We start from the raw sequence: 18,734 nt of genomic DNA on the forward strand, positions 1-18,734 counted from the left end.
AGAGCAGGGTTCCCCAACTCCAGTCCTCAAGGCCCACCAACAGGTCATATTTTCAGGATTTCCCTTGTATTCTACAGGTGATGCAATTATCACTTGAGCAATACTAAGGAAATCCTGAAAACATGATCTGTTGGTGGGCCTTGAGGACTGGAGTTGGGGAACCCTGGTCTAGAGTAGTGAAAAGGATACATATCAATGTCCTTGGTGGTTAACTATCCATGTCCATGGTGATCTGGGGTATTGAAAAGGTTAAATATCAACATCCCTGGTGGTTTGACGTGGTAAATAGATTAAATATCGACTTCCCAGGTGATCTGGGGTGGTGAAAGAGGTTAAATATCGACTTCCCTGGTGGTCTGGGGTGGTGAATGAGGTTAAATATCAAAGAAACTGTTGGTCTGGGGTAGAGAAAAGGTTAAATATCAACGTCCCTGGTGGTCTGAGGTGATGAATTAGGTTAAATATCAATGTCCCTGGTGGTTTGGGGTGGTGAAAGGATTAAATATCGCGGTCCCTAGTGGTCTTGGGTGGTGAAAAAAAGTTAAATATCGACTTCCCTGGTGGTCTGGGGTGGTAAAAGAGGTTAAATATCAATGTCCCTTGTGGTCTGGGTTGGTGAAAAAGGTTCAATGTGAACGTACCTGGTGGCCTGAGGTGGTGAATGAGGTTAAATATCCACATCCTTGGTGGTCTGAGATATTGAAAAGCTTAAATATCAATGTCCCTGGAGGTTTGAGGTGATGTAAAAGGCTAAATATCAACGTCCCTGGTGGTCTGGGATGGAGAAAGAGGTTAAATATCAATATTCCTGGTGGTCTGGGGTAGCGGAAAAGTTAAATATCAATGTCTCTGGTGGTGAAACGGGTTATATATCGATGTGCCTGGTGGTCTGGGGTTGTGTAAGAGGTTAAACATCAATGTCCCTCATGGTCTGGGGAATTGAAAAGGTTAAATATCCACGTTCCTGGCGGTCTGAGGTATTGAAAAGCTTAAACATCAATTTCCCTGGTGATCTGAGGTGGTGAAAAAGGTTAAATATTATTATCTCTGGTGGTCTTTTGTGTTGAAAGATGTTAAATATCAACGTCCCTGGTGGCTTGGGGTGGTGAAAGGGTTAAATATTGATGTCCCTGGTGGTCTGGGGCAGCGAAAATGTTAATAATGTCCCTTGTGGTCTGTGGTGGTGAAAAAGGTTAAATATTGAACTTCCTGGTGGTCTAGGGTGGTGAAAGGATTAAATAGCGCGGTCCCTATTGGTCTTGGGTAGTGAAAAAAGTTAAATATCGACTTCCCTGGTGGTCTGGGATGGTAAAAGAGGTTAAATATCAATGTCCCTTGTGGTCTGGGTTGGTGAAAATGGTTCAACATGAACGTACCTGGTGGTCTGAGGTGGTGAATGAGGTTAAATATCCACGTCATTGGTGATCTGAGGTATTGAAAAGCTTAAATATCAATGTCCCTGGTGGTCTGAGGTGGTGTAAAAGGCTAAATATCAACGTCCCTGGTGGTCTGGGATGGAGAAAGAGGTTAAATATCAATGTTCCTTTTGGTCTGGGGTAGCGAAAAAGTTAAATATCAATGTCTCTGGTGGTGAAAAGGGTTATATATCGATGTCCCTCGCGGTCTGGGGTTGTGTAAGAGGTTAAATATCAGTGTCCCTGATAGTCTGGAGAATTGAAAAGGTTAAATATCCACGTCCCTGGTGGTCGGAGGTATTGAAAAGCTTAAACATCAATGTCCCTGGTGGTCTGTGGTATTGAAAGAGGTTAAATATCAATGTCCCTGGTGGTTTGGCGTGATGAAAGGTTTAAATATTGATATCCCTGGTGGTCTGGGGCAGTGAAAAGGTTATAAATAATGTCCCTTGTGGTCTGTGGTGGTGAAAAGGTTAAATACAGAACTTCCTTGTGGTCTGGGATGATCAAAGGGTTAAAAATTGACATCCCTGGTGGTCTGGGGTTGGTGAAATATTGGCTTTCCTAGTGGTCTGGTGTGGTAAAAGAAGCTAAATATCAACACCCCTCTTGGTCTGGGGGGTGAAAGAGGTTTAATATCAATGTCCCTGGTGGTCTGGGGGCGTGAAAAAGGTTGAATATCAACGTCCCTGGTGGTCTGGGGTCGTGAGAAAGGTTGAATATCAACGTCCCTGGTGGTCTGGGGTCGTGAGAAAGGTTGAATATCAACGTCCCTGGTGGTCTGGGGTCGTGAAAAAGGATATTAACGTCCTTGGTGGTCTGGGTTTTTTAAAAGATTAAATATTAACATCCCTGGTGGTAGCGAAAAGGTTAAATATAAACGTCCTGGTGGGGTGGTGAAATATGTTATATATTGATGTTCCTGGTGCTTTGGGTATGTGCAAGAGGTTAAATATCAACATCCCTGGTGGTTTGGTGGTAGCGAAAAGGTTAAATATAAACGTCCTGGTGGGGTGGTGAAATATGTTATATATTGATGTTCCTGGTGCTTTGGGTATGTGCAAGAGGTTAAATATCAACATCCCTGGTGGTTTGAGGTGGTGAAAAAAGTTAAATATCAATATCCCTGGTTGTTTGGAGTGGTGAAAGGGTTAAATATTGATGTCCCTGGAGGTCTGGGGGCAGCAAAACGATTATCAACGTCCCTAGCGTTCGGAGGTGGTGAAACAGATTAAATATTGATGTCCCTGGTGGTCTGAAAAAAATAAATATCAGCGTCCCTGGTAGTGAAAGGGGTTAATGTCCCTTGTGGTCTGGGGTGGTGAAAGCGATTGAATTATCAATGTTGCTGGTGATCTACGGTGGTGAAAGGGTTAAATATAGTTGTCCTGGTGATCTGGGGTGGCAATAAGGATAATAATAATAATCTTTATATAGCGCCAACATATTCCGCAGCCATCCCGGGTGGTGGTTAAAGAGGTTGACTGCTGACTTCCCGGGTGGTCTGAGGTGGTGGAGGGGTTACATGATGACCGCCCCTACATTACATGTGCAGCCCTGTCACTACCCGTCTGCTATCTCCCTCCGTGACGACCTCCTGGTGTTTCCCGCCTTTCCTCATCACCTCAGCAGCACTCGCCCTGCAGCATCACGTGCCTGCCTCGCGTTTTCCTACTAGGCTTATATATACAGCCTCGGCTTCCGTAGTCCCCCCTCCTCTCCACCCGGCGTCTCCAGGTCTCCTAGCAACGCTCTGTATCACTGCCGGTGTCTTTCCCTTCACTTGGCCGTGGGCGGCGACGCAGAAGAATCCTCCGCTGCTGCCTGAGCTGTGAGATGCCGTCACATCGCCTGCCATGGGGAGTGTGCCGCCTCCTGTCCTGAGGGCCTAGTGGTCAGTAGTGTCCTGCAGCTACTGTGATTACATTGGACATCCATTGCTTGATGTGATTCATGTAGTCAGTGACCGGCGACCAGTGTGAAATCGTGGTGTGATGGGCACTTGTTCTTCCAGTTTTTGTATGGGTTGATTCACATAAGGCGCACAATCACGCCACACGGAGAAATCTACAAACCACCGCAAGTCTGCATCAGATGTGTGTCACAGTTCGAATATAGGGTGCGATGACTTTATGGGGCAACAATGGTGTCGGGATCCCTCAGATTACTCTTTCATCTGAAGGACCGATGTTCTTAGGTGTGAAGCATCATATGTCTCTAATTAAATCAGCTCCGTCGAGAAGAACTACACAGACACCAGCTGTATAATACCACTCGGGATGCCTGCCAAGACGCCTCTGGCTTATCAGTTAGGCTTCCGTCTTTTATAGTAAAGAATTTAAACATTTACAGACATGCGCAGTACAAATGATTTTACAACTTGTTTTCTACAAAGAAAGTCACTTAGGCGAAAAAGCAGAGGTATTTGACCTTGGTTCACAAGGGAGATGTCTGAGACATCTCCTCGAAGAACAGATAAGGTTTTAAACAAGAGAATGCAACATAGACAGAACTCAATTTAACTCCTTCAGTTCCTATCATTCCCCCCTTTGACATCTTCATTTTCCACAATCTGGAACACTGGATCCTGCAACAACAGCGGATAGTGGCTCGTTCACCAGGTACTATCCCAGGCCGACGGGTTGCCCAAGGGAGACAGGTCTTCTACCTTCTCCATCCCCCAGATACTGAAGCCACGTCCATCATTGCAAGAGTACGCTCCTTCATGCCAGAAATGAGATGTCAATCTAGGACTCAAAGGAATAATAGTTAAATTCTTGTTGTTTACAGTCAAACTTCCTTATCTATTTCTACATCTTTTCTTGCATACAGAGATACACCAAAAAACAAGTTTCAATAGCACATATATTACGAAGATACAAACAACAATACGTAATAGACTTAGTATAATCCCAGTTATCCAGCCTCCAATACCCTTAAACCAATTAGCTGGATTAAGAAAGGAGAATGTATCTGACCACCAACTATCCTTAGTACGATCATTGTCTTTATCGTACTGATCTCTAAGTTTTTGAACATCCTCTATTTTTGATCTTAACTTTAAACTACTGTTGGGATCTCTATAATGACAGCAAGCGGGTCCGATGACTTGACACATACCTCCTTGCGCTGCAGTTAAATAATCTAATACTATGGTATGCTGATTAGTGACTATAATAAGCTGATTTTGGACAGCAACGGTGGTGTTCAATATATCCAATATATCCCATATTTGGTCATCTAAGTAATCTGTAGCCCTGACTAATTTATCCCACATTTGAGTAATCATAGGATAAATAAAAATAGAGCTGACAATTTTATTGGCCACACTCATCTGCACTATATGTGGTCTCCCAGAGAGGCGAGGTGTATTGTCAGCAGCTCTTTTGTACAACGTGTGTTTAGGTATGCTCTGAGTATTCAACTGGTCATTCGGAATAACAAAGGTAGCTGGAGTCAAATGACCCAGAGTACAAGCACCTTTTACCCCTACTGGCAACCATTTATATGCATTGTCTCCACATACCCAGTACATGTCACTAGGTAGGTCCCATAGGGCTGAATGTTGTAGTACCAGTCTATGAACTAAATCTATGAACGCAGATACATTCTGAAGCATACACCAATTTGGAAGTTGTCCTAAAGGGCTACACTACCCTACATCGGAATTTCCACAGGTGGGAGTTCCTTTCTCATATCCAGATGACTCGTTGCAAGGTATATTACCTGAAATATTAAAACAAGTTTCATTATTGCCCTGGGGAAATAAATTGGAATACTCCCAGGACGTATTATGCAACCTTCTTTCTAGCAGTATTGGTTTGAAGACATCAGTAGAGTGGGAAGTTACATTAAAACTAACTTGTAGGCCATACATTGGAATTTGCCCCAGGTAGGTTAATCGAGTTCTATTCCTGGGTACCCAAGCCCCCCCTTTATATGCCAGATATTGAAGGTATGTATTACTTCCTGAAAGATTACCCTGCCACCAAGGGTATCCTACCCATCCCACAATAGGTATTCCAACAGTTGTGTTCCATAACTTCACATTATTTGTGGCATTATTAGCAAGTGTATCAGAACAACTGGTCCAGGCAAATAATTCCTCGGGTGGCACAGGAATAACAAGGAACGGAATACTAGTGGCTGATACTGCTGAATGTGTGCAGATCCAGCAAATGATTTGACCAATCATTTAGTATTTTTTCATGATGTTGTATAAACTTATTATTCAAGGACATTGGAGAATTTAGATTGTCCCACGCAGCTACCATTATTACAGATAATGCAACAAAACCAAACCAAAACATTATGCACTCTTATGCTTTGTTAATTCCTGTGGCTAGTTTGCAATGCGATGCGTGGATCCAGGTTGGTCGTCCTTCCAACTTAACAGAAGTAGGCGTTGTTAGGAGTACTTGGTAAGGTCCTTGATATCGGGGTTCAAGGGTCTTTCTGGAGTGTTTCTTGACATATACGTAATCACCAGGTTGTAGACAGTGAGTTCCTTCCACACTATCTGGATCTGGAGTGGAAGAGAAAACTAGAGAATGCATTTGAGTTAAATGCTTTTGCAACTGGATTACATAACTTGTCAAATTATCCACATTGAGTGTTAAGACCTGTGGGTAGTACAACCCTGTGTTCGGTGGTCTTCCAAACAGTATCTCGAAGGGTGACAGTTTAGCTTTCCCCGTGGGTGTGTACCTTACTGAGAATAATGCTAATGGGAGACACTCTGGCCATGGTCTATGGGTCTGCTCCATGGTTTTCTGTATTTTCAATTTCAGTGTCCCGTTCATTCTTTCTACCTTCCCTGAACTCTGTGGGTGGTAGGGTGTATGAAATGCTTGTTCTACACCTATCATTTGCATTACATTTTGCATTACCTCAGCAGTAAAGTGTGTACCTCTGTCTGATTCAATTGTTTCAGGGACACCGAATCGTGGTACTAGTTCCATCACCAGTTTCTTTGCAGTAGCTCGAGCTGTAGCCGTTTTCACCGGGTAGGCCTCTGGCCATCCAGAGAAGAGATCTACACATACTAGGATATTTGCATACACTCCTACCTTGGTAGCTGTATGTCGTCAATCTGCCGTCTCTGAAACGGGTAGAGAGGCCTAGGTGTCGCTTTCTTAGGGACTTTTACTGTTTTACCTGGGTTGTGCTGTGCACAGATGAGGCATGATTGTACAAGTTTCGCGGCTGCGCAACTGAAGCCAGGAGCGATCCAGAAGGCATCTACCATGGCACACATGTGACTTTTTGAGGTGTGATTGGGGCCATGTGCTGCTTGCGCCATGATTGGGAACAGGGACTTTGGTGGGCACATTTTATCCTTATTCTCCCATACTCCATTTGAGTTCATCAGCTCAGCTCCCAGTCTCCCTCGGTGTACCTTCTCTGTTTGGGCAGCCTTTTGCTGGAGGGATTTCAGGACATCTAGACCCAATGTGGCTGGAATACGCTGACTCCCCGCCACCGTCCACTGCTCTCTCTAGGCCGCCTTGTGCTATTTTAGCAGCCTCGTTCGCCCTTCTATTGCCCTCTACCTCCACGGAGTCACCTTTGTGTGTGCTTTTACCTTGACAATGCAAACCTGGACTGGTAACATCAATGCCTCCATCAATTGTTTCACCAGCTCTGCATTTTTAATGGGCTTCGAATCTGTGAAAATATTAGCGACTTTACCTGCAGCGGGTCTACACGCCTCAGTGAGTGCCTTCAACTCTGCCTCCTGCGCCGACATGTGAGGAGAGAGTGGTTCCGCTCGGATTACCTCATGTGAGGATACTACTGCATATCCAGTGTAGAATCGTCCATCCTGGTGGTATCTGGGGCCATCCACAAAAAAGAAACTCAAAGTCTGCATTAGGAACAGGTTTTTCATGAATGTGTGCAAACCCAACTGTCTCCTGACTCATCAGTCCTATGCAGACATGTTCATGCGTCATGTCAAAGTATCCTTCCTCACTTGCCAATACGGTCACCAATTCCCCCTTTTCTGAATCCATAGGCAGGAGGGTGGCTGGATTCAGAACGTTACATCTTTTGAGGAGTGACATACTCAGGAATTAGTAGAGCACACTCAAGTCGGAGCTGTCTGGCCATAGACAGATGTTTTGGTTGAACTTGTAGGAGTATGGCATGGATGTCATGTGGGGAATAGATTGTCAAAAGAAACGTCAGTGTCATCTCACATGCCTTCCCTATTACGTCTCCACTTTTTTCCTTGTGCTCCAGCATACATGATAGGTTGTCTTATTGTCCTTGTTTGCTCAATTTCTTTAGCTACCTTAAGGAGGTCTTTCGGATCTACATGTCTCCATTCAGGTCTGGCTGTCTGTACTGCGTCTCGTAAGTCTTTGTTCATACCGTCAATGAATGCATTCACCAGTATTCTAACATCAAGTGGGTTTATGCAAATGTACCCCATGTCTGCCCATTTCAGCTGTAACCGTCCAAGGTATATCTCTACTCTCTCTCCTCTTTGCTGTGTCACATTAGTCAGGAGTACAGACTGCTCTGATTGTTCCACTGCAGCCCATTGTCTTAGTGACTCACAGTACGTCTCCCCAGATCGTGCAGATTTATCATCCATGCCCCAAGCCTGATTCTTTGTCACATCTGTGTGTGTCTTAATTATATGATCTAGTGCGTCACCTGCCTTTAAACTCATCAACCTCTCTAGGTCTGCCCAGGTACACTTATATGTCTGCTGTACTTCCTTTATGTGTCTGTAAAACGGGAATGGTTGGTCTTCAGGGGCAGGCAGCTGCTTCAGCAAAGCTAGCTGGTCAGAGGGGCTCCAGGGATAATACACCTGTATCTTTCTTATTCTAGTCACACTTCTAGGTCCTGATGGGGTTGGCCGTCTGATGTCTACTGTCAGCTTACTCCTCAAGGGCCAATGTCCCCACTACCCACTATCCACACTATTATGTCAGCTTCTTATGATCTTGTCTGGATAGGATTTAGTGCAATTCTCTTAGGTCAGTAGCACAGGTCACACAAGTAGCTATTCAGTCTGGATTTGTCTGAGTCTGACCACAGTGTTTACAAGTCCATCTGTTTTGTCTGGGTCTCTGGTTACACTTTGTCAATCAAACATTCATAATACACCTTCCATACTGCTGCACATTCTCAAGCATCATTTATTCACTTGCTATTTTCTTCCCTTGTCTGTGCCTTTTTGTACATCCAAACATTCACACTCTGGTATTTTTGCCTTTTTCAATATTTGTCCCACTTGTTTTACTGCTTCCTTCCTTCTCTGTCTTTTGTAATTTGACACAATTTGCTATACAAATCAATCACACAACTAGAAGCAGGTTCAAACACATTAATGACCAAGCAATCACTTACAATTCCCTTCTAAATTAGGCACCATATCTTACTTTTAACTTCCAATCTTCAATTAAGTACTGTTGCTTTAAAATGCACAAATCTTTCAGCGTGTTCCTTACGGATAGAATTACAGAGAATTTTGAGCACAGCTCACACTCAGCAGAGATAAGAGCGAAGGGAGAAGAAAAACTACGCAACGCCATCCTTCACCCCTCCCGTCAGAATGCAGCGTCGTCCTTCACAGAATTCTGTAGTTCTTTAGACTTATCAAAATCAATTTCTACAAAGAAACTCAAAATCACGGGATTTCACTGTAAGGGCAGATAACTGTATAATGAGATTAACCATGCCTTGCCCTTTTTCTGGCCAAATGCATTCAGGAAACTTTACAATGTAATGCCACATATAACACGAACTATATCATTACTCAATTCATTCAGTCTCAGATGTAGATTTGAGATATCTATAACGCATCTGTCCGGGATTCCACCACAACTAGAAAGGTCACAAATCTCTTGACACAAAAACGATGTGTGATGATTCATTCATACGTGCTCATTCACTGATTTTTTTTTTTTTTTTATACTCAATTACTCATCTCTCATCTTATTCAGAGGTTCTCATAGACATATATACAAGGATTCACACAGCCTGCCTATCTTGCACTTTGGATTTGATTAATACTTTTTCCAGGTTCTTTGCTGCACTACTTCCATATCTATCCTCAATTATATCACATAACCGATTTCCTTCTTCAGGTGTCTTTCCCTGACTGTTCCCCATCTTATCTTTTATTCTTATCCTGTCTCTCTTGTTGTCTTCCTGTTAGTCCCCTGCCTTAGGTGGTGTATTGGGTAAGCTCAAGACTAGGCTCTACTATACCTCGTTACCTTCTTCCTAAGGTGCTAACAGGCTAATTGGAGTGTCTGTTCCTCGGTGTACTACGTGTTTCGTGTACTTATATGCTATGTAGCATCCGAACAGAAATACTCCCACAACACACAGGATTGTAAATAAAGTGTCCATCTACTGGGGTTCTTCAGTCATATCCTGTCACAGGCTCATTTCACGGTCCTGTGCTCATTCGGTCACACTCTTATCTGTCACAAGGTTTATTCGTAAAGGGTGTTGATTTAAGCTTAGGCGGTGACCTCCCCGAAAGGACGCTGTCACATGACCCAGTTAGGCAATATCACCACTCTTTGAACGAATACCTACTGTGCAGCTTATTTTTCTACTTTCCACAACCTTTCAAATCAAAGTAGCCATTCAACAACCTCCTCTATTCCTAGTGCGGAACCGTCTATTGTGAAAAACTTGTCCGTCCGGGCTGCGCAGTATGAACTGTTCACCCAGCCTTATATTCCGTAATGTCAGACCTCTCCCATTTTGATTTGCATCAGCTCTTTTTCTAAAAATAGCTGTGCACACACAGAACCTACAGTAACCTCTCATTCGAGCAGAAATTACATATGCGTGTCACACCCGATTTCCTCAGAGTTCTTATATGGACCTGATTTTACGGCCCCCTCCTCTACTAGATTCCCCTTTATACGGACCTTAGTTATAATGATAGATTATGAAGAGCAGAGAAGAGAAAAATTGATCTCTTACCTGGCCAGGTGTTTAGGTCTGCTGTTCACAATTTCATCAGTAACTGGAGTGGTCTGTAGATCGGGTAGTCTTGGAGAGGTGCCTATATCAGGTCCCTGTTTCGGGCGCCAGGAAACTGTCGGGATCCCTCAGATTACTCTTTCATCTGAAGGACCGATGTTCTTAGGTGTGAAGCATCATATGTCTCTAATTAAATCAGCTCCGTCGAGAAGAACTACACAGACACCAGCTGTATAATACCACTCGGGATGCCTGCCAAGACGCCTCTGGCTTATCAGTTAGGCTTCCGTCTTTTATAGTAAAGAATTTAAACATTTACAGACATGCGCAGTACAAATGATTTTACAACTTGTTTTCTACAAAGAAAGTCACTTAGGCGAAAAAGCAGAGGTATTTGACCTTGGTTCACAAGGGAGATGTCTGAGACATCTCCTCGAAGAACAGATAAGGTTTTAAACAAGAGAATGCAACATAGACAGAACTCAATTTAACTCCTTCAGTTCCTATCAATGGGAACACTATTACAGAAAGGGGCCAGGAGAGGGAGATTATTACAGAAAGGAGTCAGATTGGGAGACATTGTTACAGAAGAGGGCCAGGACAGGGAGTCAGTGACATTATTACAGAACGGGGCCAAGACGGGGGCATTATTACAGAAAGATGCCAGGACCAAGGACATTATTACAGAACGGGGCCAGGACGAGGACATTATTACAGAACGGGGCCAGGACGGGGGACATTATTACAGGACGGGGGACATTATTACAGAAAGGGGCCAGGACCAAGGACATTATTACAGAAAGGGGCCAGGACGAGGACATTATTACAGAACGGGGCCAGGACGGGGGACATTATTACAGAAAGGGGCCAGGACGGGAACATTATTACAGAAAGGGGCCAGGACGGGGGACATTATTACAGAAAGGGGCCAGGCAAGGACATTATTACAGGAAGAGGCCAGTGTCATGAACTCATTTTGTGCTCCACCAGTTGAGAGTTCCCCTTCCGTTCTCCCTCTGGTGGTGACAGGAGGTAGTGCTGTTGGTTTAAGTGGTAGTGATCCGCCACCTGATGAGGAAGATAACGATTGGATCTCTGGAGTATCAGACTGGATATAAGACAGCCGACGCCCTATTCGGGTGCTGGTGATTCAGTCTGCTTCTCAGGTCCTGGACTTCAGCTCTCTTCCAGTCTTCTCAAGTTAAGTTTGTTTTTTGCTAATGTTCACACTTGCGCTTGTTGGTCAATTCAGTTTGTTGTGTAATCAGCCTGCCTCTGCTGGGGCTATACTGAATTTCCACTCCTATTAATCAGTATTTGCCAATCTGCTTTTTGTCCCTTATTAGATTGGCCTCTTTTTTGCTCTGTCTCAGAATATTTCAGAGTGCTGATATAGGTGTAGAAGTCTAGTGACTTCAGGGTTAATTTTGCTATCAGAAGTGTTGGACAATATTTTTGTAGGTTTTTTTTGTCAGATTGCAGACAGTGTCTTTCCTTTTCTGTCCTTTTTAGTTAGCCGGGCCCCATCGTTTGCTCAGCCTATTTTCCTGCCTTTGTTTGTAATTTCATCTTGTTTCACCGTCAATACATGTGGGGGGCTGTCTTTCCTTTGGGGTCTGCTCTGGGGCAGTTAGTTTTCCTCTTTTCCTGCTTTAGGCTTATGTAGTTCTCCGGTTGTGACGAGGCATCTAGGACCAACGTAGGAACGCTCCACGACTGCTGCTAGTTGTGCGGTTAAGTTCAGGGATCTGCAATCTGCATAGTTACCAACTTCTCTGGTTTTGAGACTTCGCTTGTTGTCTTTTTTTCCTCCTCGGTTTTCCATTCATAACAGGCCAGGATAGGGACATTATTACAGAACGGGGCTAGGACAGGGACATTATTACAGAACAGGGCTAGGACGAGGACATTATTACAGAATGGGGCTAGGACGGGGACATTATTACAGAAAGGAGCCGGGATGGGGGACATTATTACAGGAAGAGGCCAGAACGGGGATATTATTACAAAATGGGGCTAGGACGGGGACATTATATAACAGCCCAGGACGGGCAACATTATTACAAAAAGGGGCCAGGACGGGGACATTATTACAGGAAGAGGCCAGGACAAGGACGTTATTACAGAAAGGGGCCAGGACGGGGACATTATTACAGAAAGGGGCCAGGATGGGGACATTATTACAGAACGGAGCCAGGACGGGGGACATTATTACAGAAAGGGGCCAGGACGGGGGACATTATTACAGAAATGGGCCAGGATAGGGGACATTATTACAGAACGGGGCCAGGATAGGGACATTATTACAGAACGGGGCTAGGACGAGGACATTACTACAGAATGGGGCTAGGATGGGGGCATTATTACAGAAAGGGGCCGGGATGGGGGACATTATTACAGGAAGAGGACAGAATGGGGATATTACTACAGAACGGGGCTAGGACGGGGACATTATTATAAAACAGGGCCAGGATGGAGGACATTATTACAGAAAGGGGCCAGGACGGGGGACATTATTGCAAAAAGGGGCCAGGACGGGGACGTTATTACAGGAAGAGACCAGGATAAGAACATTATTACAGAAATGGGCTAGGATAGGGGACATTATTGTAGAACGGGGCTAGGACAGGGACATTATTACAGAATGGGGCTCGGACAGGGATATTATTACAAACCTGGGCCAGGACGGGGGACATTATTAAAGGAAGAGGCCAGGACGGGGACATTATTACAGGAAGAGGCCAGGATGGGGACATTATTACAGAACGGGGCCAGGATCTGGAAGCCGAGGACTCGAACAGGGCTGAAGCATTCATTAAAGACTAGGAGCATTTTAGCTGAAGATCCGAGTGAATATGTCCTGTGACGGGTCAGTGCCTCCTCCTTCGGGTGCGTTCAAGTAGCAATCTATAGTCTGTGCTTCTATTTTTTTCTCTTCAGGTTCCTGGGATCTTTCTCCACTTGATAATCATCTTTTATTGACCAATCAAAGATGGACAAGGACAGAGATAAACTGGCTGAGCGGATCTTAAGCCTCACCCTGGAGATCATCTACCTGCTGACCGGAGAGGTGAGGGCTGGGCGTTATATGCCATAACGGTTCTTAAGATGATAGGCTGTAGTGACATTTATCCGTGCATCTCGCCGCATACAGGATTACACGGTAGTGAAAAAAACAGATGAGTCTGTGACCTCCAGTTCCCAATGGCGAGTATCAGGAGGATGGAGCAAGAGCCAAATCCCCATGATGGTCCCTCCACCCTCCACCCTAATACATGGGAGGAGCAAGGAGCTGCAGATCATGGAGCTCATCAATAAGATCCTGCAAGTGGTGACCGGAGAGGTGAGCGTTGCTGGGAACACCGGGACCATATATAATGTGTCTGGGTGATGACGAGATCGTTGTGTTGTCAGGTCCCTGTGAGGTGTGAGGACGTCACCATCTATCTCTCCATGGAGGAGTGGGAGTATATGGAAGGACACAAGGACCAGTACAAGGACGTCCTGATGGAGGACCCCCGGCCCCTCACACCACCGGGTAAGAGGAGAATGCCATTGGTAGTAAAGAGTAATTAGGAAACTTTCACAAAATCGATTCTGGTCCCGGCTGGGGGGTCATTCAATGATATAAGTTCAGTTAATGAGTCGCGGGGTCAAGGTGGGCTTTTGCAGCCACAATAAAGCCAAGATATCTGACTGCAGTATTTTGGAGGAATCTGCCGGATCCTTCTCAGTAGGTGATCACATTGGAATTCACTGTTTGTGTCTGCATCTCACAGGTGGATCCAGTAAAAGCAATTCACCCGGCCAATGCCGCAGTCCACAGGATGGAAACCACGACGCGTCAGAGCATCATCAGGTAGAAGGATGAGAGGAGGATAAAGAGCCATGAGGACACATCGTATTACATGATATTAAACACCTTCTATTTCATTTTATAGACCGATGATCTGATTATTGTCAAAGTGGAAGACCCCGATCAGGAGGATGATGGGGCTGATTCCTCTGATCCGGAGGAGAAGGAAACTCCTAATGCCATCAGCATCGGTGAGTGAAGAAGATATACTATTGAGGGGAATAGATAAGTATTAATCTTAAAGGAACCTCCAAGTATAAATGTCTTGTTTTTTTTCTAACGTCTTCAGGTAAGTGATACCGATAGTAATTTACCATATTTTTCGGATTATAAGACCCTCCGGATTATAAGACGTACCACAAATTTTGAGGCGAAAAATAGAACTTTTTTTTTTTTTTTTTAATTAAAATGGTGGTGCTTCTTATAATCCATGCGTCTTATTACTATTGCTTACCGGGGGTGGTGACTGCGGAGAACCAGGGTCGCTGCTGGAGGAGGCAGGAGTGGGGTGATGCTGCAGGCCACAGGGTGGGATGAGGGGGTGTGTGGTGTGCAGTGCGCCGCTGCTGGGGTCTGCGGCGGTGCTGCGGAGGTCTCCAGCGGTACTGCAGGGGCTCTTCCGACATTTTGTGAAAGGCTAGAGCCTTTGGTTTCCTGTACCGTGGACTCCGGGAAAATGGCCGCTGGGGGGGGGGGGGAGGCGGCGCATGCGCGATGGAGATCTCGGCATCAAGATCTCGGGAGATGAGATCTCAGTGTTGAAATCTCATCTCCCGAGATCTTGATGCCAAGATCTCCATCTGCGCATATGCCGCCCCCCGGCGGCCATTTTCCCGGAGTCTACCGCACAGGAAACCACAGAACAGCAGGGGTTCTGGCCTTTCACAAAATGTCGGCAGAGTTCCTCAGCAGCACTGCTGGACACCCCAGCAGCACCGCCGGGCACCCCCTCATCCCAACCTGCAGCAACGGTACCGGTAAGGTATATACACATTATAAGACGCACTCCCATTTCCCCCCCAAATTTAGGGGGAAAAAAAGTGCGTCTTCTAATCCGTAAAATACGGTACTTACTGGGCTCCTTATTCCCAAACGATCAGTCCTGGTTCTGTCACACTCTGTCCTCCAAATACTGCAGCGGTGGCTGTGTGGCTGGGCGTCCGTCTCTCCAGACATCCCTGCGAGACTCACATCTAGACGCTCATAGGAAAACATAGAGAAACTGACAGTCGCTATCACTGCATGATTCAGAGAGGCAGACGTCAGCTCATGTGTTACAACTGAAGAACCATAAACGATATTTCAGGAATAAAGCGACCAGTGAAAAAAGGACGGTTGGTGTTATTTACCTAGTATGTCCACAACCAGGCCGGAGATACTACGTGTGCTGCATGGGGTAGCACGGTCTTGGTAAAAACCGTAGGCAAGCAGCTGGCAGAATCCTGGACAGGAGGCGCCGAGAGGGTTAATAAGACCAATGTATGGGTCCAGGGTTGTTAGGAATTATTAGATGAGACGGGCAGAACTAGTCATTCCCACCCTCCGATCCAGGAGGAGCCGCTGGTTTAGATCGGCAGCTGAGCTGCTCATTCCTTGTCTGGGAGTGGAGGTGCAAACACCTCTGGTATTTGGGTCTGTGTGTAGGGGTGGAAACATCCCTGGGACCTGGGCTCTGTGGGAGCTGGAGAGACCTCACCTCTGGTATTTGGGTCTGTGTGTAGGGGTGGAAACATCCCTGGGACCTGGGCTCTGTGGGAGCTGGAGAGAACTCACCTCTGGTATTTGGGTCTGTGTGTAGGGGTGGAAACATCCCTGGGACCTGAGCTCTGTGGGAGCTGGAGAGACCTCACCTCTGGTATTTGGGTCTGTGTGTAGGGGTGGAAACATCCCTGGGACCTGGGCTCTGTGGGAGCTGGAGAGACCTCACCTCTGGTATTTGGGTCTGTGTGTAGGGGTGGAAACATCCCTGGGACCTGGGCTCTGTGGGAGCTGGAGAGACCTCACCTCTGGTATTTGGGTCTGTGTGTAGGGGTGGAAACATCCCTGGGACCTGGGCTCTGTGGGAGCTGGAGAGACCTCAGTGAGAATGAGATTATGACTGTTACAATCCTACTGGGATCCTACTGGGGCATGAGTACTAGAGTGCCATGCTCTATTCTTCTACGATATTGTGAAGGGCTGAGCCTACCATTGTATGGACTATTTTGCTTTGCCTTATACCAAAAGACTTTATCTGTTTTGTTGGAAAAAATTTATGAACTTGAATAAATCTGCATTCTTGGACAAAGAAACTGCATACCTGTGTGAACGCTGCCTACTACCTGAGACTGAAATCCTACAAAACATAAAATAATCTGTTTTTTTTCTTTCCAGGAGACAGCGGCTCCAGAGATTCAGAGGAACATCTCCTTCCATATTTAGATCGCGATGCAGAAAATAACAATATCCCACAAGATCCGTATGGAGACCACCTTGTTATGTCCAGGTTACCTTCAGCCCTCGACAGCATAGATCTCCTGTCTGATGATTCCATTCCTCACGCAGAACCTTCATCAGATCAGTCCCAGGTTCCTAAACCCTTCCCATGGTCTGAATACAGGGAGTATTGCAGAAAGAAATTAAATTTGTTGTCGCAGAACACAGATCACAGGGATAAGAGACAATTTTCTTGCCCCGAATGCAAAAAATGTTTTTCATACAAATCCAATCTATACGACCATCTAAAAATTCACACCGGGGAGAGGCCGTATCTGTGTTCTGATTGTGGGAAATGTTTCACCCGCAGATCAGATCTTGTCAGACATCAAAGAACTCACTCCGGGGAGAAGCCGTACTCGTGTATGGACTGCGGCAAGAAATTTGCCATGAAATCAGTTCTAGTTGGACATCAGAGAATTCACACCGGAGAGAGGCCGTTCTCATGTCTGGAGTGTGGGAAAACCTTCAACCGGAAATTCAGTCTTGTGGTCCATCAGAGGATTCACACAGGAGAGAGGCCGTTCTCATGTTCAGAATGTGAGAAATCCTATACAAACAAGAAACAGCTGGTTCTACATCAGAGACTGCACACGGAGGAACAGACGTGACCGGAACGTGGGAAATGCTTTACCGGGAAGGGTACGGTCCTACTGGGTGGAAACGCGCAGATTTTCCATCTATTGACAGTAACAGGGCGGTGTAGGAGACTTTTGCGAATGTCATGCCCTCACTGCAGAAAACATCCACAGCGTGCACTAATGTGTGTTGCAGATTTGAAATGTGAAGGGGTCATCCCCTCGTCTTAATGTGCCCCTGTCAGCAGGATTGTGCTCAGTAACCTTCAGTGTCAGGTCGGCACTGTTATACTGATTACAATGATACCTGGTGATGAAATCCGTCTTGTGGTTGTTGTTTAATCTTTATTTTCAGTTTTTTTGTTAATGATATACTCGTGCTCTGGGGCGGGGCTGTGTATAGCATAATGCGATCACGTTATGCAGTAGCGTTAACGTGGTCCGTCAACTCTATGCGTGGAACAGACTGCATTAGCGCAGTATGAACCCAGCCTTATAAAACAATAGGATGTTATACAGAAGCGGCAAATGTAAAACCGAAGAAGAGAAATGTTATTTATTTAACTTGCTCATTTTTTTTAATTTATATTTTAATTTCTGATATAATCAATACGTATCGAAACTAAATGTATCACTAATATAAATTACAATGTGTCATAAAAACATTAATCTAATGGGTTAAAATGCAGCTTTTTTTTTTAAATTTGCATAACTCAAAGGCCACATGTGAATGCCTCCTTAACCCCTAGTACAGCACATGTCGTGTCTTCCCCTTTGACATGGGCTCCGTCGCTGAGCCCACATCTTTTCCAGCACGTCAACTGTTTTGAACAGCTGACATGAGCCCGCAACAGCCGCGGGTGGAATTGTGATCCATACGCAGCTATTAATTCGTTAAACGCCACTGTGAAACTCAGACAGCAGCATTTAACGCGTACTTCTGGCAAGTGCGCCGAAAATCCCACCCATTGGTGACCCCGTCACCTGATTGTGGGTCACCGATGGGTCGGCATGACATCCAGAGGTCTCCAGCCGCCCTCTATGGTTGTCACTGCTGGATTGCTATGAGCGCCATCCGATGGTCAGTGCTCATAGCAAGTCAACCATTCTGCTACATACAGAGAATCTGATCATTGCCTGTATGTAGCAGAGCCGATCGGGTTATGACGTATTCTAGTCTCCCATGGATATTATTGAAGCATGCCAAAGTAAAAAAAAAGTTAAAGATATTAATATATATAGAGAGAGAGAGAGCAAATCACCCTCCTTTCGCCCCATTCAAAATAAAAAAAAAAGAAAATCAAACAAACACACATATTTGGCATTGCTGTGTTCAGAATCGCCTGATCTATCAATTAAAGTAGAGGATTAACCCGATCGCTAAAAGGCGTAACGATAAAAAAAGTCAAAACGCCAGAATTACGTTTTTTTGGTTGCAGCAACATTACA

General features: G+C 45.2%; 1 protein-coding gene across 1 annotated transcript in view; it reads left to right on the plus strand.

Annotated features, from left to right (window-relative positions):
• Positions 1-18,734, plus strand: part of LOC141052171 (uncharacterized) — a 41,570-nt gene that overhangs the window by 7,617 nt on the left and 15,219 nt on the right. The window contains 6 exon segments of the mRNA XM_073549398.1: positions 13,354-13,446; positions 13,531-13,719; positions 13,791-13,914; positions 14,156-14,235; positions 14,318-14,423; positions 16,606-17,513. Of these exon segments, the coding sequence (XP_073405499.1) occupies positions 13,354-13,446; positions 13,531-13,719; positions 13,791-13,914; positions 14,156-14,235; positions 14,318-14,423; positions 16,606-17,513 (1,500 nt within the window).

Source organism: Dendrobates tinctorius, unplaced genomic scaffold (genome assembly GCF_039654945.1).
Source record: "Dendrobates tinctorius isolate UK_male_01 unplaced genomic scaffold, ASM3965494v1 ptg000158l, whole genome shotgun sequence".
Classification (NCBI taxonomy): Eukaryota; Metazoa; Chordata; class Amphibia; order Anura; family Dendrobatidae; genus Dendrobates; species Dendrobates tinctorius.